Source organism: Emydura macquarii, unplaced genomic scaffold (assembly GCF_026122565.2).
Source record: "Emydura macquarii macquarii isolate MOO-44397 ecotype Brisbane River unplaced genomic scaffold, CSIRO-AGI_Emac_v2 contig_561, whole genome shotgun sequence".
NCBI lineage: Eukaryota > Metazoa > Chordata > Testudines > Chelidae > Emydura > Emydura macquarii.
The window spans coordinates 12,141,681-12,169,130 of NW_027130698.1; the positions used below are offsets into that span (position 1 = coordinate 12,141,681).

The 27,450-nt window shown below is 43.9% G+C and overlaps 1 protein-coding gene across 4 annotated transcripts in view; it reads left to right on the plus strand.

Annotated features, from left to right (window-relative positions):
• Positions 1-860: 860 nt before the first annotated feature.
• Positions 861-27,450, plus strand: part of CDH13 (cadherin 13) — a 689,068-nt gene continuing 662,478 nt past the window's right edge. Inside the window, exon 1 of one of the 4 annotated variants that reach the window (XM_067540161.1) lies at positions 861-880. Coding sequence is in view for 1 of the 4 variants with exons in the window: in XM_067540163.1 (XP_067396264.1) it covers positions 12,525-12,569 (45 nt within the window). In the remaining 3 variants the exon portion in view is untranslated. Of the gene's footprint in view, positions 881-12,474; positions 12,570-27,450 lie in introns of those variants that run through there. The other 3 variants (XM_067540162.1, XM_067540164.1, XM_067540163.1) reach the window with 3 other exon arrangements.

A 27,450-nucleotide genomic window follows, 5' to 3' on the forward strand; every position in this document is an offset into this window, starting at 1 on the left:
CTAACTTGTGTTTCATAAACTTTCATGCTATTTTCTGCTATTTCACAGCAGAGTTTCCTAAAATCCAAACAGAAACAACAATAAAAAGGATCCAGAGGTAGATGCAAACAGATAGATATGTTGTGATGTATGGATCCTTTTCCTTGTCATTTCTCTTTGGATCTTAATAATCTCAGCTAGTTTATGTGCTGATATATAGGTAAATTGTCATCAGCTCATAAACAGTTGAGGGCATTAAAAGGGTTAACCCCGCTGCTTATTTTCACTGCACTGCTTTCATTGTCACAGGTGCAACTCACTACCCACTTGGCCACAAAACTCAGCTGTACCCATTCAGCTCAATGCATCTTACTTGAGCACTTTACTGCCTGAATTCCAGTGTCAGAGAGGAGCTAATCAGAGAAGTTGTGATTTTATGGCTGAGCCAGCTTTCCCATGAGCCTCAGTTCCAAAAATAAAGCAATGTTTTCATATGTACAGCATGGTCCAAGTTTTATTTGAGCCCCTCTCCGAATGGTCTTTTTTAAAAAAGAGCTTCATTTCATCCCTTTTAAAGGAAAGAAACACAAATAAGGTATAGAGAGGCTGTAAAATAGCTTCTCCTTCTCATCTCATTCCCTGGCATGATATCAAATCTCAGCTCCACTCCTGGCCAGGCAGGACCTCAGGCAAGTAGCCAAATTCTGAAGGTCCTACAGCTGTAGGAGTTAATGTGGAGTGTGCCCCTGTTCTACAGCAGCTGATGTCCTTTAAGCTAAAGGGATGGATGAGACAGAGCCAATCAAATATATCTGTAGGTTCCCTAGTTTCCCCTTCCCTGTCAGAGAGGATTATTTGGCCTGGCACAGAGATCTGAGTTCTTTTAGGGATCTGCTTTCCTGTGAGTACATTTTCCTCTTCCTAGCCTGCTCCATTCTCTTAGCCTGTCATTTCCAAAAAATGTTCTTGTAACCAAGATGCTCCTGCCTGAGCTTTCTACTGACAATCCAGATGTAGCTGCTACTATGCCTGTGCCGGCTAAGCCTGTGCTGGCTTCAGCTTCTGTTAGAAGAGGCCTTGCATTGCTCTAATTTATGCCAGTGGGTTCCCAGGGGACTGCATACCAGCTGAGGATGGGTGGAGTGCAGATGTCTGACATTTTCCCTATGCTGTAGGCACTTGGCATAAGGGTGGTGTATACTAGTTTTATGGTACCTGAGCATTTCTTTCCGAGGAGGGAATTCTCAGCTGGCCATCTGTGGTTGGATTCTTTGTGCTGTCTGCCCTCATTTGGGGTACAGAACTGGACCCATAGATTTGTCCTCATTTGGGGTACAGAACCAGACCCATAGATTCCAGGCTGCGACAGCAAGAGTGTATTTTTGGGGCCTAATTCAGTTCACCTTTAGGGGATTTCACACAATCTAGCGGAAGACATGGGTGAGGCCCCTTTTTTGCAGGTTGCACTTAATAAAACTAGGCCCAAAAGAAGAAGCCAAGTGCACAGGTTTCTTCTCCTGTTTAAAAAACCTTACTGAATTTTATATAACAAAGATGGAAAAAATTGAAGACAAACCAACAAACAAAAAAAGAGATCCCAAGATATCCAATGACCCAAGAACTCATGCACAATAATATTTCAAATTAATGAAAAAAATGGAGTAAGAATCACCTACTTATAGTATATAGAGACTGCTTAACTGGAGTGGGATATTCAGCTTGAACTATCCAAAGGCTTGAAGAACGATTCCATTTTATTATGCTTCAAAGCACAGTATCTCTTTGGTTTTATATGTCACAGAATATGGGATGTATCCAGTGATTTATATAAAGTTGTGTGGCATCCTTCCATTCCTGAAGGATTATTTTAATGGGTAAGGTTAATACTACATCTAATAGTTTTTTATATAAATACCTGCCTCCTCTGTTAAATTTGCATACTGAGCTGATGTAAAGATTATTAATGACATGCTTAAAACTAGTTTTAATTTAGCTGTTCTCTGGCAGAGATCAGTAGCTTGGTTCTAGATTAATTGAACTATGGGATATGGGAACAGGACGTGAATACCTAGCTGTCACCCAGCATGACCAGTAAGAGTTGTTATGAGACTGATTGGAGTCCTGAAGTACTATAAGCAGTAGGAGAAAGAAGATTAATTACATGGATGTAAGTCATTATCATGACATTTGTTCTTTCAAATTGTATTCCTTTTTTCCTGTGATAAGAAAGTACCTATGTTTATTTCTAGTGTAAAATGTATTCTGGGGGGCTTATAGAGGTAAATTTCCTGTATATTAATCAAGGTAGATGACATGAGGATGGACAGCTTTGTCACAAAGTATCTTGTAGACCTAGAAAATTCTAGAAGAGTAGGAAATTCCTTAATTTACCTTTTATTTCATTTTTAATTGTGTGTTTGGAAACTGATTGTTGGGGAGAAAAAAATTCTGAAGATTCTTAGATAAGATGTTGTGTTCAGCAATCAGTTCTTCTCTGATCTCCTCTTGAAGCCAAACATGTAAAATAAGATCTTCATTGCTATAACGGGGGGGGGTTGTACCAGAAAAAAGATCCTGAATAGTGAATGAGAATGTTGAGGATGATGTAAGGCGGTGGTTCTCATCTTTTCCAGATTACTGTAAACCTTTCAGGAGTCTGATTTGTCTTGTGTACTCCAAGTTTCATCTCACTTAAAAACTGCTTTCTTACAAAATCAGACACAAAAATACAAAAGTATTACAGCACGCTACTGTTGAAAAATTGCTTAGTTTCTCATTTTTTACCATATAATTATAAAATAAATCAACTGAAATATAAATATTGCACTTGCATTTTGGTGTATGGTATATAGAGCAGTATAAACAAGGCCATTGTATGAAATTTTAATTTGTACTAACTTTGCTAATGCTTTTTACGTAGCCTGTTGTAAAACTAGGTAAATATCTAGATGGGTTGAGGTACTCTCTGGAAGATTTCTGTGTACCTCCAGGAGTACATGTACCCCTGATGGAGAACCACTGGCATCAGGTATTTATCCGCTTAAAAGCATTGATGGTTACATGGAGACTCGGCTGCGACTTTTAAATAGGCGGGAAAGGACTTAAGGACTAGGGTGAAATCCTGACTCCTGTGAAGTCAGTGGGAGTTTTGCCACTGAATTCATCTGAGCCAGGATTTCACTCCCATCTTGCACCTTTAACTAGCAGCATTGGGTCGGTAGTGCACAAAATGCCCAGTCTCGGTGTTCTGCTTGTGTAAAGGCCTCCATCTTGGCTGAGGCACTGTGGATTGAGCCAGGGATCTCCAGAGCCATAAAGCACAATACTGCTAAGGGGCCAATCCTCTGGAGCAGTCAGCTGTAGCAATCCGTATCCTCTGTGGATTAGTATGGTGCGAGACATGTAACAAACACTCCCCGGTGGGTTACACTTCTACATATACCCCTTTCAGATCAGGGTATCCACAAAGGTTTGTATAAAATTTAATGGGGAGCTTCGCTGGGATCCCTTCTCCCACAGCATGGTCCTCCTGCTTTAAAGCCTGAACACGGTGCCTTAGTAACAGTGGGTTCGTATCCTGTCAGCCACTAACCAGGTAACTGTCTAATTCAAAGACTGGCTTTGTCCCTCCCTTGGCCATCCATTGCTAGCATTAGACTAGAGAGTAGACACAGAGCATGTTTGTGTGTGTCCCAAATCCAGCCATCCCTCAGCTATAAATGCTACAACTGCTCTGGTCCTGTGTGTCAGCTGGAGCCCATTACACCCAGATAGTCAGAGACTGACACATTATTTCTCTGTCTCCTATTTTATTCACCTCAAGCTATACTAATGCATCTGCTGTTCTGTGACAAGATGAAAGGTTAAGCAGGATTGTTGCTAGATAAAGGTGGTGAAGTGTGCTCACCATTAGCAAGCAGCATATAAATGGTGGAATACTTAAATGCTCCCTCTCTCTCATGAGAAGATTTTTTTTTTTTCTTTTTAACTCATAAATAACTGCAGGAACTTAAGGACAAAATCTCAGCCTTAAATTTGAATTTCCTGGCTGACATTGGTTGGACTTTTGGCAGCTGTCATACAACTATAAGATCATTAAACTGCAATATTCTGTGTTTAATTGTTTCTACAATAATTAACTTTGCCATAACTCACGGTGAATGTCTTGATCTTGGATACTTCTTCAGAAACCTCCCACACCATATTAAAGCTACTTTCTCTCTGTGTTTCCTGAACTGTTTTCAGTGGATAAATGATTGTCTTGATATGTATATATAAATCTGTATTACTTTTTTAATAACTTTGTCTGCTGAATCTTCAAATGATTCTGACACGGTAATGCTGCCACAAAAAAAAAAAAAAAGGGAATGAGGATGTTTTGTGCATTTATTCATTTAATTGAATTACTCTAATCTGAAGTTATGAGCAGGATTCAGAGTAATGGGAGCTTGGGGAATGTAGTTCCTCTTGCTAAAACAAAGATGTTTATTTCACTTGTGCAGGATAAGGTGCGGTCCAAAGGGAAGTAAGGAAACATGCAAAGCACCAATAAGAGACCCTATGTCCTATTCTGCCCTGGTGAAAGCATTTTTCACTCCCTGACTTTTGGTGGAATTATTTCTGCTTCCAAAAGGTCTGGATTTAATCCAGGGACATTTGATGGTGGTGTTTGCAGATACAAGGGAAGGGAGAGGCAACAAGTAGGCCGGCCAAAAAGGCCTTATGTTTAACTATATCCCTGCTGCAGGCTTGTGCAATCGCAGTAGACACTCTCAGGTCCTCCAAGAAGGCTCATTCTGACCAGGGATCTCAGTAAAGGAAGGAAGGTTCAGTGGTTAGGGAACTAACCTAGGACTCAGTTTAGTTTCGAGCTCCACCGTAGGCTCCCTGTCTGACCATGAGCAGGTCACCTAGACTCAAATTTTTAAGGATATTTGGGCACTACAACACCTACCTACCCCTGCAAATCTGGGCCTTGGTGTGTCTGTGCCTTTCTTCTCCATCCCTTAGATGGGGATAATAGCACTGCCCTACTTCAGAGGAACTTGTGAGGATACATGCGTTAATGATTGTGAGGAAGTTGGATCGGTGCTTGTATGTCCCTCTATTACTGTACTGTCTACGTAGGTAGTAATCATTTCCTTGGACTAGTTATTGGTGGTAGACTGTAGGGTTATGTCGCTATTCCATTTCTTTGTCCGTTTAACTCGCTGTGCTAGATGTTTTACTAGTAGACCATGGTGGTTCTTATGTGGCATCTCTAGTAGTGGAGACCTGCACCCTTAGTAGCCCTTCCTGTACAACCCCCTGCTAACTGGTTTGTGGATGAATAGCCCTTTTGTTCCATCCAAGATACCGCATCATCCACCTAAGATCTTGTTTTTCGGCTTCGTGTTCTTCTGCCAGCGTAGGCTGGTTAGTAACTTACGGATAGGTTTAGCAGCAGTGTTCATGGAGCAGCATAACACGCCACAATTCTCGGGGTTGAATTCCTTTCCAAATATTATGTAGCCCCTCACTGGTGCTTACTAAGAAGAATGGCTTCTCCTCTCTCCTCTTTTTTCTGACAGCTGGTGACTACCCAACGTGACTCCTTACTGTGCTCAAGACACAAGGAGCGCTGTCCCTTGGGAAAATAAATAATGCTACCCAGGCTGGCAAGGAGGATAAAACCCACTACACAGAAAACAACAAAGTACATCAGCACAACACCTAAGCAAAGAAATGACACCCCCAAAATAACATAACCAAGAGGGACTTCATTGGGAAATAGGAGATAGGGAAGGAAAGGGGTTAGGATTAACTAATAAATGTGAACACATCAACATATTAACATACTTTCCAACTCTGCCCAGCCCTCTTCCCCCCCCAGCACATTCCCAGGCAGATGGTACGGGGAGGGTGAGTCCAGAGACGAGTGCTGAAGTGTTGTGACCGCTGGCTGGCTTAAACAGGAAAAGTCACTTTACTGCGTCTCCACAGTACTTTACTTTACTTTACTGCATCTGGTGCAGGGTTCGCTCCTGAATCCCTGGTCTGGAGTCCAGTGAGGTCTTGCTTGGCTCTCAGTAGCGGGTGCCACGTTTGATCTCTCCCACTGTAGGGCTGGAACTGCCTGACGCATCCACTAGATCCCACGGCAGTTCAAAGACTCTCACTGGGGAGGGAGCGTTAATCAGAGACTCCCTGAGCTGTTCTGCTTCTCTCTGAGATGCTCCTAAGCTCTAAACGTAACATGGAAACTAAAGCTAGTCTCCTTGTCTCTGTGAGACTGTCCCTTCCCACTAAGGGGCCGAGCAGCCCTGGCTTATCCTTGGCCCAGCAAATTGCTTATCCATTTCAGCCCATGCGGAAGCCACCGTATTAGCATCATCAGGGGTTGCTAGTCCATTCTGTCCCCACTCCTGACCCCAAGCATCCTGGGTATGGTGTCAGAGGGCTCTGGTAGCTATTCGTGGTGTCGTAGGGTGGGATCTCCAAAGGGTCAGTTCAAAGGACTAGGAGCTGGCAAACTCCAAGTGTGTTTGTGTGTGAGCGGGGGGGAAGGGTGTGTGTGCGTTACAACTACCGCATCTACGGTAGTGGTCCAGCCCACCCACCACTCAGACTGGATGAGAGCATTTTGGATCCTTGCTGCAGAATGTTGTAATCTCTCTCCTTTACTGTTAATGCTATCACTTGTGTTGTGTTCGCTCTGCAAGGCCCCAGTCAGGAATGGGCACCTCGGAGCTGTGAAAATGTAAGGAAGGCATGGTTCCCTGCTCCGAGGAGTTGACAATCCAGTGAGTCAAAGGGAATGGGACTGGGACACCTCCCACATACTTCTCAGCTGTCAGGGAGTTTTAAATAAAACCACTTGATCTCAATTTCCCCTCGTTTTTGTTAATCCTCTTGTAACCATAAAATAAACTATCCTATTTGTTTTCAGTGGATATAAGTTATCACACATTCTGGTCTAGCTGCCTCTCTGTCTTTGACTGACCCATTTCCTACTGCTAACATAGGCACATTTATTAATGTTTGTGTTCTCCGCCGCCCTCAAATTATCCTACTTTGCTTCCCTAGATCTTGGACTGGGTTGAAGGGAAACTACAGACAAAGCCCACTGTAGGAAAGTAAAGAGTTAAAAGCTGGACAAATGATCAGACCTAAATTACAGGGAATGGGGTCATGGCAAGGGCAAACCTTGTTTCTGTTAGTGTAAATTCTAGTTAGCGTCTGTTATCTCTCTTCTTTTTCCTCCCTTCCTGGCTATCTGTTCAGGGGATAAGGCTAACACAATAACTATCGTCACTCCTGCACAAGCCCAGGGTGGGAAGAAAGCATTATCTTCCCCCCCCCTGCCCCCCCCCGCGCATGCCTTACTTAAAAAAATGTTAGTGAACATTCATAGGTTTTAAGGTAATGTGCCTGCCCTCTGTATAATAATCCTGTAAACAACAAACAAGGGCAAATATAATTGTATTCATCGTGTAATTGTTAATATTCATTTTATAAGTGTCAGTGTAACCAAATAAAAATCTATAAAAAGTTGCTAAAAATGTATACATTTACATACTATTATAAATAAAACAAGCAGGCAAAAACGAGCAGGTTCTGTCTCCCCAATCCACCCAAAAACAGCCTGTTTAATTATTTCTAACAACCACTGTCCAGGTACAAAACTGGTGAAGGTTTCTTTGGGGGCAGCTACATCAATGTAGCTACACATATCTATCATCAGCAATTTTGTCATAAGCTGCTAGGACTAGATTCCCAAAGGGTTTTCAGTGCCTAGTTGCTACGTTTAGGCACTTAAATCCAAAATTTAGATCTTCAAAACCCCTGCTCAGCTGCCACCTAATCTTGTACCTAAATTCCCCAGTCATCTCAGTTTCCATTGGTAAAGTCTTTTTGGGTGCCTACATTTCTGCTTGTCGGCATATTCAATGTCACCTCAGTCCTTATGCCCAGGGTCTAGCTTGTACTTCAGGCCTGGCAAGGTCATCAAAGTAGGTGATCCTCCACCTATAATGCCTGTGGGACGTTCTCAGAGCGTGCCTACCACAAAACACAGCTGGAGGCAGTGTCTGCTTTTACCCAATAGCCAGAGCGTACACTCAGGTTCAAATCCCTCTTCTGCCTGATGTGGATCCAGGACTTGAACCTAGGTCTTATACCTTCCAGGAGAGTATCCTAACCACTGGACTATAGAGTCATTCTCCCGCTCTCTCTTTGGCCCAATGAATATTTAGGTATTTCTTATAAAATGGAACAGCTTCAACAGGACGGATTGAGAGAGGGGCATTGAAAACCTTGGAGGGGCATTGCTTAGGCCCTACCCCTCTCCTCAGCATTTCCTATTGTCTGACTTAGGTGATTTCCCACTCAGTGTGCTGGCATTGGTGAATCCCATTCTTAGGCACCTAACGCGACCCATGGATTGTACAGAGAGCTTGGGCCCCTAATTCAGGGCTGTGTATTGCACTAGGCAGCAGATCCCTTTTTTGGCTGCAGATACCCCTAATATAACAAAGGGATGCCCCTAGTCTAGCAAATGCCAGTAGGAGTTTGAAGTGTTAGCAGAGGTCATGTGATGGCTTCATGGTGATGAGAATAGACCCACTGCCAGAGCCACAAACATCAACTTCTGCTTGTTTCTTTAAACCACTCCCCAAGACTTGGGTGCTGCCGTAGAACTGAGACTGCCTCTACAAACCCATCTTGACAGAACTGCCAACCACACAAGCCCAGACCCTGGAAACATATTCTTGATCTCTACTCATTTTACCCTAGTGCAGTATATTGGATAAATGCTATTCACATCCAGTTACTTCCCTCCTTCATGTCTGAGGTCTTCCAGTTGATGGAAGCAGCTGGTCTCACTTTGTGCCCTTGATGTCTTGCCATATGTTCCAAAGCTGGGCTATGTACTTTCAATCAGCTGCCCGCTTCCTTGCCTTCTGCTCTGGGCGCTGACTGCATTATGGGGTGGTCAGACTACAAAAAGCTGAAGTTAAGATAGAATGGGTCAGACTCCTCTCTGGGGTAAACTCAGTGGAGTTACACCCTGAGTGTGATTGGCCCCCATATATTTTGGCTTTTCAAGAGCAAGATAATAATAATACTTTGTTTGAATGCATTTGGCTTACTCATTTTTTCCATCCAGGACTCTGGGCCCGCATGCAGCCTCTATTAAAAATTTGAAAGGCCATGCCTGTCCCCAATCCTACAAAATATAAGTCTCTGCACCTACTCCACAGCCTGGGAGAACGGCCATGTTCTACACAGTGGCACGAAGGTCAACAGATCTCTGGCTTGTCTACGTGGTGAGTTAACACACTCTTTGGGGGTGTGGTTTCTAAAGTGCACGAACGTGTTGCACGTTATTTGGTCCATGTGGACTCTGCTGGTGTGCACTGAAGGTTCTCCAGTGTGTTCTATTGTAGTACTGTGTCAGACACAACTATATTAAAGTGCGTCAGCAGGGTTTTCCACAGACCAATTAATGCACAGCATGTTTGTGCACTTCAGAAATCGCCTTTCTCTCATCCCCCCATAGAGTGCATCACCCCATCATGTAGATCAGTCCCTAGTGCCTGGCAACTTATGAGGAGAAGGGACCATCATTCTTTCTCCAGTAAGTCTCTCAGTGAAAACACCCTACATCCAGCCCATGAGAGTGTAAACAGGGGGCTGTTAGCTCAAGCTCAGCATTGACCTCCACTGCCGTGGTGTCAACCACAAAAAGAAGTGGACTAACCTGCCCATTTAAGACGTGATAACCAAAAACCCTGGTGCTAGGACTGGAGCCTTCCATCAGATGATTTTAAAGCACACTCCAATTAACTTAATCTGACAACATCTCTGTTGGCCGCATGGTATTATCCCCATTTCACGTTGGAGGAAATTGAGGCACTGGGTGGGGCAGTGATTTGACCAGTATCTCACTGGAAGTCCGTGGCAGGGTCAGGAATAGAACCCAAGTTTCCTGAGTTTGTCTTGTGTCAAAACCATCAGACCACCCTTCACCACCTAATGCATCTGTCCCCCTGTTCCTATAACCAAAACACTCATACGCATGATGAGGGTATGACATAAAGGGCCTGTAAGGCTAGAGCCATGTCAGGGACCGTGATGCCAGCGGAAAGCTACCCTAAAAGCCAAGGGGGAGGAATTCACACAACCTGCAGTTGTCCAGAACCGAAACCAATCACAGGGCTGGCTGGAAAGCTGGCATTAGCAAGGCTGAAGATCTGTATCCTACTCCCACACTGGCAAACCTTTCTGAGTTTAACCATCCTTTCTTTCGGCTCCAGCTTTCAAGAATGTAGGAAAAAGCAGGTCCGCCCTTCAATCCCACCTTGTCAACAGGGTCTTATTCCAATGAAAGCATTTCCCTCAGGGGCATAGTGCTGTAAAATAGCTATTCCGCACGTGGTCCTGCTTCTGCCTGCTAGAATAGGCTCTTCCCACAGTGGTCAGCTACTTAAACTGTCAGAGGAGGCGCTTCCAGCATCAGCACTCTCCAAATAAATGAGCAGATGAGGAGATTGTGCTAGACCGTGTCCCTAGTAAATGTGGCCTACATAGAAGCCAACCATCAATTTCTGCCTGTGTCGCCTGTTAAAGTGGCCAGTGCAATGAATGTTCTTCCCCTCCCACCTGCCCCAGCACACACCATTATCTGTGTTGTCAGTCCCTTCTGCATGTATTATTGTTGTAGACACGTTTTTGTTCCTGGGGTCCCCGGCCTGCTTTTTTGCAGGAAGGTGCCATCTTCTTCTATGTCTGGCTGGTGGGAATTCGAGGGGATCGAAAGACAAGCCCCCCGTTCTGCAAGCCACATAGTGGGGATGCAAGGATTTACTCCTGCCCTGCTCTGCTCTTGGGTTGCGCTCTGAGCCCTCCATCCCCCGTGCGCACAGCTTGGGCAGAGAGTGAGGAGCCGACCCTGAGGCTGAGCTGGGCAGCGGATGCAAATGCAGCTCTGGAAAGAGGGTGGAGGAGGACGGGTGGCCACCAAGGGTCCGTCCCCCTGTTTGTTCCTCAAGTGGCTGGGGATTTATGTCACACAACAGAACTTGCCCTGGCAAGCTGGCCTCCCGCCTCTGAGAGGAGAAGTCATGTTTGGGAGCACAATGGCGGAGCAGGTAGAGGCCTTCTGCTGCAAGTCATACGGTATTAGGCAGCGCACCTGTGAGCTGTTGAGGTGAACGTTTCTCAGTTTATCTTGGGCAGTAACAACCTGAATGAACACTGACAGTGCTGGCTCTGTTTTCTTTGGCCCTCTGCTTGACACATGGGTACAGACATACCCCTAACAGTGCTTGGGATGCTTATGAGGCTAAGTGGCACTAAGCTGCTACTTCATGGGAAGGGTGAGGGTCTGTGGATGGCTCCTCCCCCAGTCTCTGATGGGTCTGTGGGGGAGAGGCCATGCGTTCAGGGCAGCTAGGGTAAGAGCAGGCGTTGGGAAAGCTGCAGAAACACGTCCTTATCTGCAGGAAGCTCCTGCTGATTGTGAGGAACTTGGGAAGTGGAAACCCCAGGGACAGTGAGGCTTTCAAAGCCATTGAGGAATTAGTGGTGGGGAGATGGCCACAGGCGGCAGTGAGACAAGAGTGGGGAGGGAAGGATGTCAATACTAGAGGTACAAAACCACCCAGAGATTAGGTGGTGGGGATAAGGAAGTTGGATGTGTCTGAGGGAGCAGAAAGTGGGGCAAGTCGTGGGAAGGGGACACGTAATTTCTGGTTGGGGCCCCATGCTAGCAATAACATTATAATTTTACTAGCCCCCAGGACCCTTCCAAACAAGAGAAGTTCCCATAACTGAAGGACACAGACCTTAGAAACTCAGTTCTAGATTCAAGTTCATTGAGTCAAAAGCCAGTCCACCCATTACCTGAGCAGTTAATAAAATCTATCGCCCAACGATGGATTTTTTTTTTCCTGCAGGCTAGAATTGATCTGTCCTCATTGTGATTTGTGAGATGGAGGGAAAACACAAAATACAATCAGTATTACTGCTGCACTGAAAAACTCTACTATGTTGTTCTTCCAGGGCTTGCAAATAACTAAGGCTGCAGTGGTCATTTTTTTGATTTATGGAAAATAAAGCACACCTTATTAACATTTTAATAAAGAGAATATTTTTTTACACCGGTGCTCTGAGTTGCTGCTGTTTCCTCCTGTGCAATTCCATTCTGCGAAAAAGCAAAATACTAATGAAATCCATAAAGCATGATTTGTAAGACTGAAACTAAACACACAAATTCACCAAAGCTAAATGCTTTCTAAAGGTGCTGTGTTTGTGAGAGGTGCGTGCCCAATATGTGTGATGCAAAATGGGGATGCTTTGTGAAGAAATCATCCTTGTAAAGCTATTGGTTCTGGTCATCAGACTCTATCCAATGCTTTAGTGATGATGCCGCTGATCTATTTGGGAAGTTGGCTGGCTCTCAAGGCAGAGTCTCTTCTCAAAGGCTGTTTCACAGTGAAAATATGCTCAGTGCAGCCGAGTGCATGAATGAAAAAGCCTCCGGTACCTTCTAGTCTGGCAAAATGCAGCACAAAACTCAACTGACACTGCCCTTTCTACTATCCCAGGTAAGAAATGGGATGTTTTTTTTTCTTGCTTTCATTCATCTTCTCTCTTCTGCATTTAGATTTGGAAGTATTTGTGATTCAGGTCTGATTTCTGAGTAATTATACGTGATTATGCTTGAATTAGTGTTGAAGGATGCAAGATCTCTGTTACAAGGCAGTTGTCAGGAATGCAGAATCTCCTATCTCTCTGCTTTACAATTACAACAAATTTGCTCTGTGATAGAGGTGTGTGTGTGTGTGTGTGTGTGTGTGTGTGTGTGTGTGTGTGTGTGTGAGAGATCTTTCAAGTGTCTCGGTAGCAGCAGTAATATTTTCTGTTGTCTCTCAACCTGCAACTTTGATTTGCCTCTTTCCTCTGTAGCTTGTGCCAGTGAGAAGGATCTGTTATAGACAGCTCACCTTATTTATTGCTTTTTAAAATTAAGAAAAAAAAAATGCGGAGGGGGGGGAAAAAATCAAACCGTGCAGAAGGTCTTCCCCCCTCCACCCTCTTGACAGATGTATAGTACTCCATGTTAGTGACTTGCGAGGCAGCCTTTCCTCTTATTAACTGTAATAGATCCCCTCTGCCAGAAAGCTGAAAAAAACACAGCCTTGAAACCCAGGGGGCTGCTTCAGCCCTGCTGCTCCTGTCACTCAAAGCAGAGGAACTAGCCGGATTCTGACTTTCTCTCTAGCTTGAGTTTCTTCCCCCTTCTATGTTTAGTTTTGAAAGCACCGTCTGAGGTTTCTTCGGTGTCCGGTGTGAAACACTGACATATTTTGTCTTAGTAGCTGTATAAACTCCCATTAAGTGCTGGCACCCCTGGCATTTAGCGAGATAAAAGTTCATTCCATTTTGACTTGGCGCCTGAACGGCTTCGTTAACCCGTAGCAGGCTGGTGTGTACTGGACTGTTCACTTGGGATGCTGAGTCCGTGTGTGCATCTGCAGTCGCGAACCGGATTTTAAGCTGCTTTTTTGTAGAAGGAGGGGGAATGGTGAGGGCTCGTTGCAGGGAGAGCTTTGCTGCTGAGAGGAGGCAAGCTGAGGGTCTGTGAGCAGAAGGCAGCTGGATGAACTGAGTGCATGCATGCTGTGGGCTGGGGCTGAAGGGCGGGCACGGTTGGCTTCTAGTACAACCGGACTGCAGCTGGGGGTGCACATGTGGGTGGCTGGTGAAACCACGGTGCAGAGTGAGAATGGGTGTCTTGACTGGGAATTTGCTTGCACGAGTGGATGGGTGGGTTCAACTGGTAGGCCACTCAGAATAGCCCCACTGAGGGGAGCGGCAGGAAAACGAGGGGTGACGCAGAGTCTGGTTCTTTACAAGTTTGGGGTGAATGCTACTGTTCTAGGTCAGGCGCATGGGGCCCCCATACGGCGGTGATGGGAGTGTGGATCGCACACGCTGGTGATGTGTTTATGGGAGGCCCCATGAGCAAAGTTAGCAGCGCAGACTGAGGCTCGCTGGACTGCGTGGGTGGGCATGGAAATGGGCAGGTGGCCAGGCGAGCTAAGCTGCTAGCTGAGGCTGCACATATGGGAGAGTGGGCACGTTGCTGCCTGTGACTGGCACGGCCTGAGTCTCTGGGACCGGCTGGCAGCGCCCGCCTGGGCGTCAGGGTGGAGAAGCTGTGAGAATGGGCTGAGATTCAAGGACTGGCTGGGACCGCACTTGCAGGCAGCTGGGCAAGCTAAGATTCCAACAAAGGCTGGAGCATGGAGAGAGCAGGTGCTAACCAGAGAGCTGCAATCTGGGAAAGACCCAATGCCACACCGGTAACCCTGCTGGGTGCCCTAAGCTGACCCCCTCCCCTGAGACTTGAGATCTGCCATCTCAGCTGCATGTCACGCTGCTTTTTCCAGGACTTCAGTCCTTTCCTTCCCGTGGTTCTTGAATGCACCAAATTAGTCAGCTCAGGCTTCAGTTCTCATTCAACCATTCCTCTTTTGTAGAGAAGCAATAGGTAGGCACCCTTCCAACAGCAGACCTCCAATGGCCTGTTGAGAAAGCAGCTTGCGTTTTACAGTCAGCAAAGCACTTCATAGTTTGAGTGCCCAATCCTGCAAGGTGCTGAACACCTGATCCTGTAAACCGGTGCTTAATTTCAAGCATCCAGTGACTTCAGTGGAGCTACTTACATGCTTCAAGTTCAGTGGCTGCTTAAGTGATTTGCTGAGCTGGGGCCAGAGTGCTGAGCATATTGCAGGACTTGAGCTCTTAGTGCTTTATAATAACCCAGTGCTGAAGGGTGTTCAAACTATGATCCATCCTCTCCTATTAGCATGGGAAGGTTTAGCTGGCAGCCCCCCTCTACCTGGTGCTATTAAAACAAAAAACAAACCGTACTTGATGGATCATGTCAGTAAGCAAATTCATTAGGGAAATCAATTGGTAATGGGAAAGTACATAAATAAACCTGTTTTGCTGAATATAGTCAGGGGAAAATATTAATTGTTGGTGGCACATGAGATGTAGATGGTGGGAGAAGAGGAGAAAGGGGAATTATTAAAATGCTGTACAGATATCCTCTTAGACCCAATGCACACACAGAACCTTCATGTGACAGGAGGAGTAAACAGAAGAATGGGAGAAACAACATATTAAACAAATGTAGCCATCTGGCAGTGGTAGTGTTTGTAACACATTTTTGTTAAGTTTTTTTTTTTTTTTCTTTTTCCTGACAGCAGTAGCAACAGCTCCTTCTATAGCACATGCCAGTAGAACTAGCAAAAATCAATCCTGATAAGCTGACTTCTAAATAATAAACATCAGTAAATGCAATACTTTTGGGGGCCGTGGAGAAAAAGCGTAATTCAATTTCAGAACAACAAAGGATACATTTTGGGGAGGGAAAACAAAGTAAATCTCTACTCTGCAGAGTACTGGTCCATGAGAATATTAAATGTGCAGAGATGAAAGTTTGACATTTTTATTTTTTCAGATAAGTCATTAATAAAAGAAAATCAGTCTTTTTTAACAGAAATTCACATTTTTAAATTGTCAGTGACTGACAAGTGCAGGCTGAGAACCAATTTCCCAGACATTATGCCTTCATCCTCTTTAGCCAAGTGTACTTTATGGGTTGGTTGGCTTGGTGAGGGTTAACCGATGTTAGGAAGATGATTGAGCACTGAATTTTAATTCGCTACCCAAAAGACTTGGTCTGTTTGGTGGGATTGTTTTACTGCCATTTATATCTCATAGTTTGATAGAGGAAGACTGTTTTGCAGTACCTTAATCTGAGTCGCTAACGATGACATATTCTTAGGAACCCTTCAGGTCATGGTAATTGTTAAGACTTTTTAGGAATATATGCACTGTACAATTTAATCAATCCGAAGCTGACAGTGAAAGTTTGGAAGGTTTGCTGGTAATTTTCCTCTGTGCCTTTTAATTATAAAAAGGTACAATAAGTAGTAAATACCTATAGATCTTTAAATAGTTCTCTATACCATATCAAACTTTTTCTGAAATGAACATTTGCTAAAATTTATATACAAAAATTTTATTTGTAGGAAAATATAGTTTTTCACAGGGGTTGCTTTGCATTTTAATGCATTACATTGAAATATGGACAATTGAATCCAATTTTATCATCAGTTTGAAACCAACAATCTCATCAAATGGTTCTCAGTAGGTTGTACAGATAATTGTTGTTCACAATATAAGGGAGCTCCAGTGTTTGAGAATTCTAGGAATCAGCGTGATATCTACAGATATAGTTATCAATTTATCTATTGAATAGTTAGTTACAGAACACAGCCTACATATGTATACACCACACAGCTGAAAGAATTCTGCAGCTGTCCTAAATTTTTCAGATTTCTCCAGAAGAGGGCTCCATGCACAGCATGAAAGTTAAAAGTAATATCTGAAAAGCACTGGAAGTTTAGCAGCTGCAGGAAAAAGACGACTCTCATTCGCACAACAAAACTCTGTTGAAATAACTTTACAGATTTTGCTCAGACATTTTGTTCTTGTATCTTGTTATTGCAGCTCATTTCATGACATATTTAGGGTTACTTATAATTTCAGAGGCCTAGAGAAAGTTAACACAAGTAGTAGGGGTCCTCAAATGAAATTAATAAACAGCAAGTTTAAAATGAACAAAAGGAGCATTTCTTCACGCAGCGCACAATCAACCTGTGGAACTCTTTGCCAGAGGATGTTGTGAAGGCCAAGGGTTCAAAAAAAGAACTAAGTAAGTTTATGGATGATAGGTCCATCAATGGCTATTAGCCAGGATGGGCAGTGATGCAAAACTGTGCTCTGAAGTTTCCCTAGCCTCTGTTTGCCAGAAGCTGGGAACGGGTGGCAGGGGATGGATCACTTGATGGTTACCTGTTCTGTTCATTCTCTCTGAAGCACCTGGCATTGGATGGACCATTGGTCTGACTCAGTATAGCCGTTCTTATGCATTATGTAGTCGTACTTGGGATGTCAGTCTTTAATCCTGACCTTACTGGCTGAGTACTCTACTTTTGCATGCTGTAGCATAATAATGATTGGACAATTTTTTTTTCAAATATCTCCTAAAAAGGCCCAGCTCCTCCATGCCAAATGTTATCTGGGATTATTTTTTTAAATCAGTGGAGTCGCACCTGCTTATACCTGGTGTGACCTTGACCCAGGGGCTAACACTCCTGTGGACACAGCCAATGAATCTTTAACATCTCACTCAGAAGATGGCACTTCCAAATAACATAGTGCCTTGTAGCATCATGCTCCAGTACTGGCTTAATACGCGCTCAGAAGGAAGTGTGCAGTATCATCAATCAGTACCTATCACTTGTAGCAACTCTGGGTTTTGCTTGGAGGTCCCTTGCACAGAGCCCGACCACGCCCAACAATGCTGGCCACCTGAGACCTGAAACAATCACAGGCAGCGGGGGCAGGGGTGACGTGGCAGCTGATACTGGAAATGCTGCTGGAGCTTTATCTTCAGTGTTGTAAATGGTACAGCTATAGGGTAGAACAGACGATATTGCTGGATCATACTTCCCTTCTCTGCAAGACGCTTGAGATGCGTGTCGTTGATTCAAGCGTTCAGTGGATCGAAAGGAGGGGGATCAAAATGAGTTTTCCTCTAAAACATTGCATGCGATGTTTTTGGTGTGGCAAAGAACGGGTGACTTTACACCCCCCTCACTGCATAAAGAATGTTTTTGAGACATTTTGGTTTATCAGCTAAAGAAGCAAATGCATTGGAAAGGAGTCGCTAGTGACTGCTGCCTCCTCCAGGAAACGACAGGAGCTTTTAGGGCTGGGCAGATAGCTCCAGTGATGACTATAGCTGTCCAAACAAGTTGGCTCTCTTCCTCTGTCTTCCCGGATTGGTAGAAGGAAGATAACAGAGCTGTGATGGTATAATCTTCCTCTCCTGTCAGGGACTCGCTATTTTTTTTACACTTCTGCGTTTCTTGTTTTCGGCAAGTGGAGGCAACCAGCTTGCTGTCTGTCAGGATTTTGGCTTTGAGCTGTACAAGTCTGAGGGCAGAGTACGAAGCATGCTTTTCTTAAGGGCCTTCCTCTAGGCTAGCATTTGAAGCGGAAATGCAAGGATAACAGCTTTCCTTTTCTGATTTCCGCTTGGCGATTCCTCCACCCCCACGTCACCATGATAAATGCCAGTGGCCACATTCTCTTTTCATTTCCATCACGGCAACTACAGTTACACAGAGTTTCACACGCGCAACTAAGAGGGGAATTTGTTCCTAAGCACACAGCTGTCCAGTGGTCTGATTTCAGATCCCTTTAGTTGTCATTCCACCATAATGTTATTAGTGGGTAGAGGTCATAGGACATTAGATGCCACATAAAAGGAACGTAAAAATACAGGACACCAAATTCTGTTCTGTTCCATGAAGGCCTTTGATTGACAGTGTCATCAGAATTTACCCTACTGTGGAGATAACAGTGTCGACTTGTGCTATGGATTGTGCTATCTCTTTTAGCAAAATAATCTGATCGCTTAGAAAACCTTACTCCTTTCCTTGTGGTGTGAACTCATTTTCTCCATTGCCATGTCAAATATTCTATTCTATTTTGCACTCTTCATGTTCTTAGATGAAGAAAAAGGTTTGTTGGGATTTGAAGACGTGGTTTGATGGCCCAGGTTAGAAACAGTTCTGAGAATAAATGTAAAGGTTTTCAAATGAAGGTGAGGCATTAAAGTTGGGGGTGAGGGAAAACATTAAAAAAAAAAAAATTGAGAGAGAGAAATGCGCCTTATGCAGCAGTTACATCAGTACGTCCAGCCTCTTGGAAAATCTGCTTAAGATGTTCAAGTGACTAGTGATTTTGGGGGAGACTCAGTTTCTGGATGGCCAGCCTGATGTCTTAAAGGGGTGTGATTTTCAGATAGAGCTGAGCATCCATCCTCTGAAAATCAGGTCCTTCAGGGTGTCTCAAAGTTGAGCATCCAAAATCTCTGTTCTCTTTTGAAAATCTTGATAGCTGGGGGTTTTAAAGTCTATGCCCTATCATGGCACACTGATAGAGACACATTGAAATCAATGAGAATCAGGTGCCTAAATCTTTTTTTAAGGATTTGGGTCACAGTTCCTTCAACTTTCTGGTTTTTCCTGACAATCCCCTATTTCTTTCAGCCCAACATCTCCATTCTTTGTTCTTTTGCTGGAAAAAAAGCTACATTTAACTTCTCAGTGATACTGCAATACAGGGACGCTCCCTATTGTTTGAGATCTGATCTCTTTTCAAGGTCTTTGCAAGCTGGTGTGGCATGGAGAGCAATCTCTAAGGGTACGTGAGGGAGATTTGCGGGCAAGCATGAGCAGAGAGAAACTCGATTTCTAAAAGATTTTAGCTGTTTATTGTGCAAAAGAATGATCATGCTAGTTCTAGCAGGACTGGGGCTTGTAGTTTCCAGCTTTCCAAGTCCTTACAAGTTCTCCTCTGTAGATAAATTCCCACTGATGTGGGGCCTACACCAGAGGAGAAAGTGGTCATTGTGGAACAACTTTCAGGGCTGGGATCTTTAAATTGTCCCGTTCAGCTGTTTGCATTGCGCATGAGCGAAAAGGCATTGTAAAATTTACCTAAATTGTGGAAAATTACCAGGCTGCCTGCTTTATACACAGTTATCCATTTGCTTTACATCGCCTTGGCATAACTTTAAAACGTCAGAAGTGATTTTGATCAAATTTCCTAAATAAATAAAGGCCTCTCTCAGGTGGAGAATCTTGAGCCCCCCAGGGGAATTTTTCCAAGTGTTAGGAACGAGTGCATGAAAATTCAGTGCTCTGATGTCACCTTAACTAGATCTTTCACTTCTGTGAATGTCACTGACCATGTACATGGGGCCAAGATTCTACCCCAGTTTACACCAGCTGAGATCCATTGAGGCCCTATGCCACCTTGCATCAGCTGAGAATCTGGCCCATTTTGTATAAATGTACATAGCTGGTTAAAACAACACATGCGGGGCCTGCTGTAGAGTTCAATCTCTACTGCTTGTCCAACTTGCTTCCCCCCTCAGCGGACAGGTGATTTCAACTCTCCCAGTGTAAGACAGCAATCTTGGAAATGCAACAGTTGCACGCACACTCCCAGAGTCTGGCATTAGTAACAGTGTCCCAGGAAGAAATGGGGCTCTGGAAACACCATTCCTAAGCCTGTTGGCAGCAGGATCAGACACAGGTTTCCTGGATTTGAATGCTTCTTCTCCCGCCTTCTGAGGCAAGCTTAATAACTTCCCCAGAGGCAGCCCCTGTGACTTGCTTTAAGGAACACATTTGATCAAATGTTAAAATGAATTATGGGAACTAACATTTTTTTTTGAACCATGCACAACTTTATGTGGAGCTCTGGAAGCTGCACATATTCACTGCCGTCTAGTTGATGAAGCAGGAAATGCAGAGCACCTGCTCCTTTTGTGTCTATGAAAATGGTCCTCCTTGAAATTTCGGTGGCGGGGGGGAAGAAGGGATTGAGAGGTGTGGCTAAAAGTAACTGGATGAGATTAAGCGAGATTTGTAAAACAGGCGTCTGTCTGTCTAGGGAGGCAGTTATATCACCATAGTACCTCCGGACTGGATACTGTGTTGGACCACGAGACTTTTTTCTCTCTTCCTAAAATGTTTTGTGTTCTTATGATTGACTGTCCTTAATAATGATCAGAAATGAGGGGATGTATATGTGAAATGCTACTCTTATGAGCTGGATAGTGGTCTGACATGCTCTTAGGTTTCTGTGCTGAATCTTTATTTAATTTTGGTGTTTTAATTAGGACACGTTAATAATAGCAATAATAATAACACAGGAAAAGAGCAGAACAATCTTTAGTTGTAAATCCACTCACTCTATTTGTTGGATGTGTTCAGTCGGCTAACGCAGGAATTTCAATGTTTTGCACAGTGGGAATATTGATGACTGCAGTGTGTCAGAGAGAAGCAGCCTTTCAAGTGTTACTTTCATAGCTACCCCTATTGTATCTGAAACAGGGTGGGGAGCAGACAGCTATGCTCTAACAAAGAAGCTGTTGTTTTATGGAGGCGACGTTTGGCATCACGTCTCTCAAAACTTAGCAATCACCATGTCTGTTAATGATGCAGGGCCACGTTCAGAGCTGGTATAACTTGGGATCACTCCGTTGACTACACCTTAATTAAAGGAGCAATACCAATTTACTCTGAGACTCTGGCCTACTGTATTTACAAAGGTGAAGCATGATTACTATCAACATTACATATTTTCACCTTGTATCGACTGGGGCATTTATATGGCTCCTGTTACTATAATATCTGAGCACCTTGCCAACAACAATGCATTTATCCTCACTTCCCTAAAATAAATGTTGAGAAATGACCGGCAACATTATTCTCAAGTGGGAGACAGCCTTCATCATCCGCCTGTTCCATTGACTTTAGCACTATTGTATTAGTTGACTAATGATGTAGGCTACTGTCATTTTTACTTCTGGAGGTTGATTCAGTAGTGACAGTTCATTGTGCTGATCCAAGATTAATTCTGATTGACTGAAGCCCAGAATAAATTCCCTTTCTAGGTCAAGCAGAAGTTAGTTAATATTTTTTTAAAAGTCTGTTTTTTTTAAAAAAATATAATCAGTTCTGATTGGCCAAAATATTATCCATTCAGCTGATGCCATTTTGAATTTGGTGTACATATAGTAGGAGCTATTAAAAAGATGAACATTTGCTCGCAATTACCACACAGTGGCCTCGGAGATCTGGCTTCTAGGTATAAGGGAACAAATGTGATAAACTTAAATATCATTTAGATTAAGTGAGTTGCCCTAGGCCACTGAGGGAGTCTGTCACAGCTGTGATTAGCACCCAAATTCAAGGACCCCAACTATGCTTTTGTAGTTAACTTGTGGACTGGCATGGAAAATTCAGAGCTAAAGATTTTAGGAAGGCCACTGTAAAAGAATGACTGTCTGTTCCCCTTCCTCATGTGTGTTTTAGATGAGGATTCAGTTTTCTTGGATTTGTTTCTCAAGTGTTTTATTTTCTGCCTTTTCTCCTCTCTCAATCACTGGTAATGGGAGCTAAACTCATGCATTGATTGTGGATAGCTGAACCAGTTTGGATAAAGTAGAGACTGATTTGATCCTTTGCCTAGAACTCAAATCAAACCCAAACCAAACCCTTCTTCCAACTTTGTGTTCTTCTCTAGTCTTCATTTTTGTGCTTCTCTAGTTCCAGTGGGAATCTGAAGTGGATGTGCCACTATGGCTACCTCTTCACTGACGGCAGCAAATTCGCTGCCATCAGATCGACTTCTCTGGATCGACTGAGCAGTCAGTGAAGACTTGCTCAGTCGATCCAGAAATTGACGTATTAAGACCACCTTCGCAAGTGTTCCCATCGGTGCAGTGCCGTGAAGTCGGCGCGCAGAAGAGGAGCAGAGAAGTCGACGGGAGTTGCGCACGTTTTTTTGCGTAGCTTGTGTAACTCCCATCGACTGCTGCCGAATCCCGGAGATAAGTGTAGACAGGGTCAAAATAGCAAGAAAAGCTGTCCTTACATTCTATCCAGCCTGACTGGAAGTCAGAGGCCTCGGAAATCATCTAAGGAAACCTGTTCTCTTTAAATTTTCTGCCCCATTTTGCAGGCCACAGGAAATTCAGCTAGTCTGTCTGTGTGCTTATTAATGCTAAACCTGTAAACCTACCTCCATCACTCATAACTGAAGAACTGGCCTGTTTGCGATAAATAACTCACCCTGTGTATGTTTCGGGTGGAAATAGCCTTGACCAAAAGTCCACTGAGACTTCTGTTGACTTCCTTGAACATTGGACCATACCGCATATATGGAATATATTGCTATTTTAGATAAAAGATGACTTCTTCGTACAGCAAGAAAAACATGTATTTAAAGAAAATCAGATTCTCCTAGTGCTTTCCACATGTTTTAGTTATTTTTGGTATCTAGCATGCAGACTTGCTAGAATTACTTCAGCATCAAATAATAGTATTTTGCTAATATGACCGGCAAATCTGACCTTTGAATCACTGTGATTTGTGAACCAATCTCCTGCTTTTTTGCCTTGTTTTTCATTGTAACTGTAATGAAAATGCTATTTACAACAATAATTTGATGTCTTTGCAAGGAAAAATGTGAAGAGCCGGTTTCATGGGAGTCACTCGTTTTCTCTGGGAAGCTTAGAAGTTAGGTGGCGATAGAAGTGGCCCCCCAGCTCCGGTCTGAGTCCAAATACCCAGGAACTTTTGGAAAGTTCAGATCTGAACCTTGTGGCTCACACACCTCTTCCCTGCCCCTCTCCTCCATTCCTCCCCCTGCTAAACTATTCCCAGCATTTTGACTGTGCCTGCAGTGGATTTTGGAGACAAGTTCCAGATGTTGTGCTAAGTCTTGTGACTATAACATTAACGGTAGCTTTTGAGCTCCTGGAAAGTCGAGACTACCAACATAGTGATTTAGTAATAATTTTCTTGTTACATTCCCTTTTCTCATGCTGACATGGGAGTATGAGAGAGAGGATCAAACTATCAAACGCTTACACACCAAATCCAAGAGGGGAAAGCAAAATGAAGAAAGCAAGAAAACCAAGTGGAATTGAACATACTGTAATTTTTGTGAAGCCACTGGCAGGTGGGAAAATAACCTTTCTCATCCTAGCTGGTGCACATTGAGATGGGAGTACAGGATATATAGTCTGGCTCTGATGCATGTGAATGAATCCCGGCTGAACAAGCAGGAGATCTACCTATGTGTTTACACTGACAGATTCATTTCACTTGTGCTGTGACTAGATTCAAATGTGATTTTGAGTTTGCAATGAGAAACATCCATGCGTTACCCTTGTGATTTTACGTGCAAGTATCAGTGCACTGGGAGATGACAGAGGCAGGAAATTTTATCCCTTATAAACTATCTGTTCCCTCGCCTCAAACATTTTATTAACTGCTCAGCGAAGGAATGTACTTTTCTTCTCTTCTATATGTTATGGTTTGGTGTTTTTCATTATCATTTGCTCGATGTATTAATGGACAATATTTATCTCTGCCCACTGCTTTGAAACCTTTGTGTGCTTGGGTATAAATCTTACCCTAGCAGTGCTTTGGAGAACTTGCAGCTGCAGAGAAAAAAGGGAGTGGAGGAGAGGACAGAAAGGGACAAGTTGGGGATAGGATAAGAAGCTAAATCAGCCTTCACTGTGGGGGAGCAGCTTGCAAGTCCTTTAATGCTGTCAGGCCATCTCTCAGTCACTTCCCAGGTGGTCTCTGGGGTAGCTCACCCAAGAGACTAGCAGGCAGTGGTCAGCTTTTTCTGCTACACAGCAGCCTGGTGGAAGTGGGATTGTGGGCAAAGGTCCAGAGCCAGTTGGGAAGTGAGTTGTCAAGAGGAGCAGAGCCACTGGTGGGTTGTGTCAGGTACAGCGGGCATTTTAGGGTGGCTGATGTGGGAAGCCGATGATTCAGGGCTGTGCAGGCCTCATTTGTCTGACTTCTACCCAAGAACTTCACTTGTAAATCAGTCCGTATCCTAACTGTCTTTCCTTCCTCGGCTGTCACCTCTAAAAGGCCAGTCTAGAGCTCAAAGAGGAGAGATGGGGGAAAAAAATCTGGCTTTTGGCAAACTGAGCGCTGTGACTGTCTCTCTCCAAGGGTTTTAGTTTTGTCTAGAAACAACAACAACAACAAAAATTACAATCCAGTCATGCAACTTAAACTGTTCATTTGCTTTTGATACTGAGTTTTCGCAGTATTTACTTGTGACTCATCTCTTTCGTCTTGCCACGCTAGAGTTTAAGTGCCAATAAAAAAGAACACAGCAGAATTCAAATATATTCGACCTTTTCTAATATTGCCAAGAAAAATTGAAATCCTGGTTAGTTACACGAATCATCACCGTTTATCACGTAGCCAGGTCTACAGACAAGCGGCCATTCCTTAGAATTTCTGTCCTGAGAACATGGATAGCACAGGGGACTGATGATAATGAGACCCAGCTGTGTGCTTTGAGTCATCATGCAAACATTCAGATTTGAGTGTTACACCCATTGTGTGTTAATGATCCAGCCAACCACAAGGCGGTGGAGATTTAGGGCCATTTACTCTGCTTTCTCCAGGTCACTGACTGGAATGTATTGCAGGACTGCAGTGTCAGAGACATTACCAGGTGATGGCTGTGTTTTGTGTCAAATGAGGTAGTGGGTCTTGGTCCATTTTGCTAATGGATGGGGCCTGCAGATCCGCGTTGCAAATATAATCTCTACCTCCATTGGTCCCATGAATCAATACAGAGGCAAAGGTCTTGTCTGTTGGGAATATTCTTTCTATGGCGCTTGAGCTAACCTCACCTATAGGCTTGTGTACATGTAACTAAGTTCTAAACTTCTCTTTCCAAGCTTTTCATCCTGTTCTAACCTCTTCGAAAGCAGCAGCAAAAAAGGACACACGGCCCATCTCTTGCTGCATTTTGTGTCATGCTGTGTTGTGCAGTGAACTCCCCGTGTACAGTGGGACTTTCCCTTTCTCCCCACTGAAGGCCGGAGCACGCTGTCTGTGCCCCAGGGACTGGGGGAAGAGATGTGGCTGCCCCCCAGCCCTTCTTCCGCAGCTGCTATTCCATGTGCTAGTCTATGTGTGGAAAGAGAGGTCGCTGTCCTTCTGAGGTTTTAGGTACTGGAGTAGTGTAACTGGGAATCCTTCGTCTCTCATTGGCTTATTGTTCCCTCTGTGTGCTGGCTCATTCAAAGCCAGTGCCAAGAGAGAGAAGTGCCCCACCAAACCCAGCTACTCTCCTTATGTCTCTACAGGTGAGTGAATTTCACCAGCAGTGAATCGGGAGCAATCTTCTTAAATAAGGAGCGCATGTGTCCTTTCGTCTCCCCTTCCCAGTAGTGTGCAGCTTCTCAACCGTTTGGGCAGGTAGCAACATTTGTGTCTGGAAACGAAGCCCCTGTCCTCTCTACTCTATGCCTGGAGTCCTTAGAAATGGGACTGATATTGCCACCTCCAAGGCATTCCAAAAAAAAAAAGGCATGAGTCATGCCCCCACATATCCAGAAATCAGCTTAAAATCATGATCAAAATAAAAAACACAGCCACAGTAAATGGGGGGTTCTTTTCTTTGTCTTCTGGATTTTGCACCTTTAGGGTTCATGGTTTTAAACTGTTTTCTGTAACTCTGAGGACTAGAAACTTTTTTTTTAAATGAAAGCTGAGTGTCTCACCTAGCCACCAATTATCTCCAGCATTGGCAACATTGTGATCTTACTCAAGATGTTGCCTCTGGACCAAGATATTTTTCACTGGGTAGCATAATGCAAGCATTTCCTTGGGTTGCATCATTTCCCCACCAATCTAAACCATTGGGCAATGTACTTTTCCCCCATCACCGGCTTTTGGGATCAACTGTTCCTTGTTATCAACTGTGCAGGCTTTCTGGCAGCTAGAGTTGCATTGGGACCAATACACCTAGCAAGGAATTAATCTCTGCAAGCTTCTCAGAGACTTAAATATGAAGGAAGTCAATTCCCGTCACTGTACTCCAAGAAGGAGGCACAGCTGCAAACAGACCACTGAAACTCTGAGCATAGGGGACAGTAGAGCAAAGGGAAACCTTCATGCTATAGCCTGCATTCTCATTTGACCTTTTCCCTTTGAGTTACAGACTGCATTGCAGTATTAGATACAACCATTGGGGGTCAGACTCTTACTCCTGTCGATTGTAATTACCATCAGTTCAGCATAGAGAGAACCAAGGTGAGAACATCCTAAACTTCTTTTTCTCTCTTGATAACCTCATCCTCGCTGAGCAACTCGATTTTCTTTTGAGTGTTTACCGAAGCACTGTCAACATATTTTCTTCAGGACTGCGCTGCTAGATACTATTTTGCAACACACAGCATCTACTTCAAAGCTGTTAGTGATTCATTAGCTTAAAGTTCCAGAAATCGTTTCCAAAGGGATCACTCAGCTCCCGAGAGCGGCAGAGATATTTTCATGCTGGCTGTGCAATGTTATGGGAATGTTTTAAAACTCGCCTGGCTCACGTCATGTGGCAGTGACAGCGCTGCAGGCTGCCAATTCCATAGCGTGTTGAACACAGATTCCATGGGAGCTGCCTTGCAATATTCTGAGCCATAAACTAATAATAGTTCATCCGGACTCTTGAAAGACCTGTCTGTGCTTTGGAAGAATTAGCCTCTCCTTGGCTATAAGGAACATTCACCGACTGACTTGGTGTAACAGAATGTGACAGTAATACAGAAGGAGCAGCATAGAAATAAGTGGCTCCTACAAGAGCTGTTTAGAACCGTCTCCTTTTACAAATGTGGCTTAGCGTACTGTAGGCTAATGGTGTGATTCTTAAAGTGACAGCGGGAGGCTCGTGGACCAGTCATGCACCTGCATCCCATTGTGCTGTGTGAAGTACAAATCT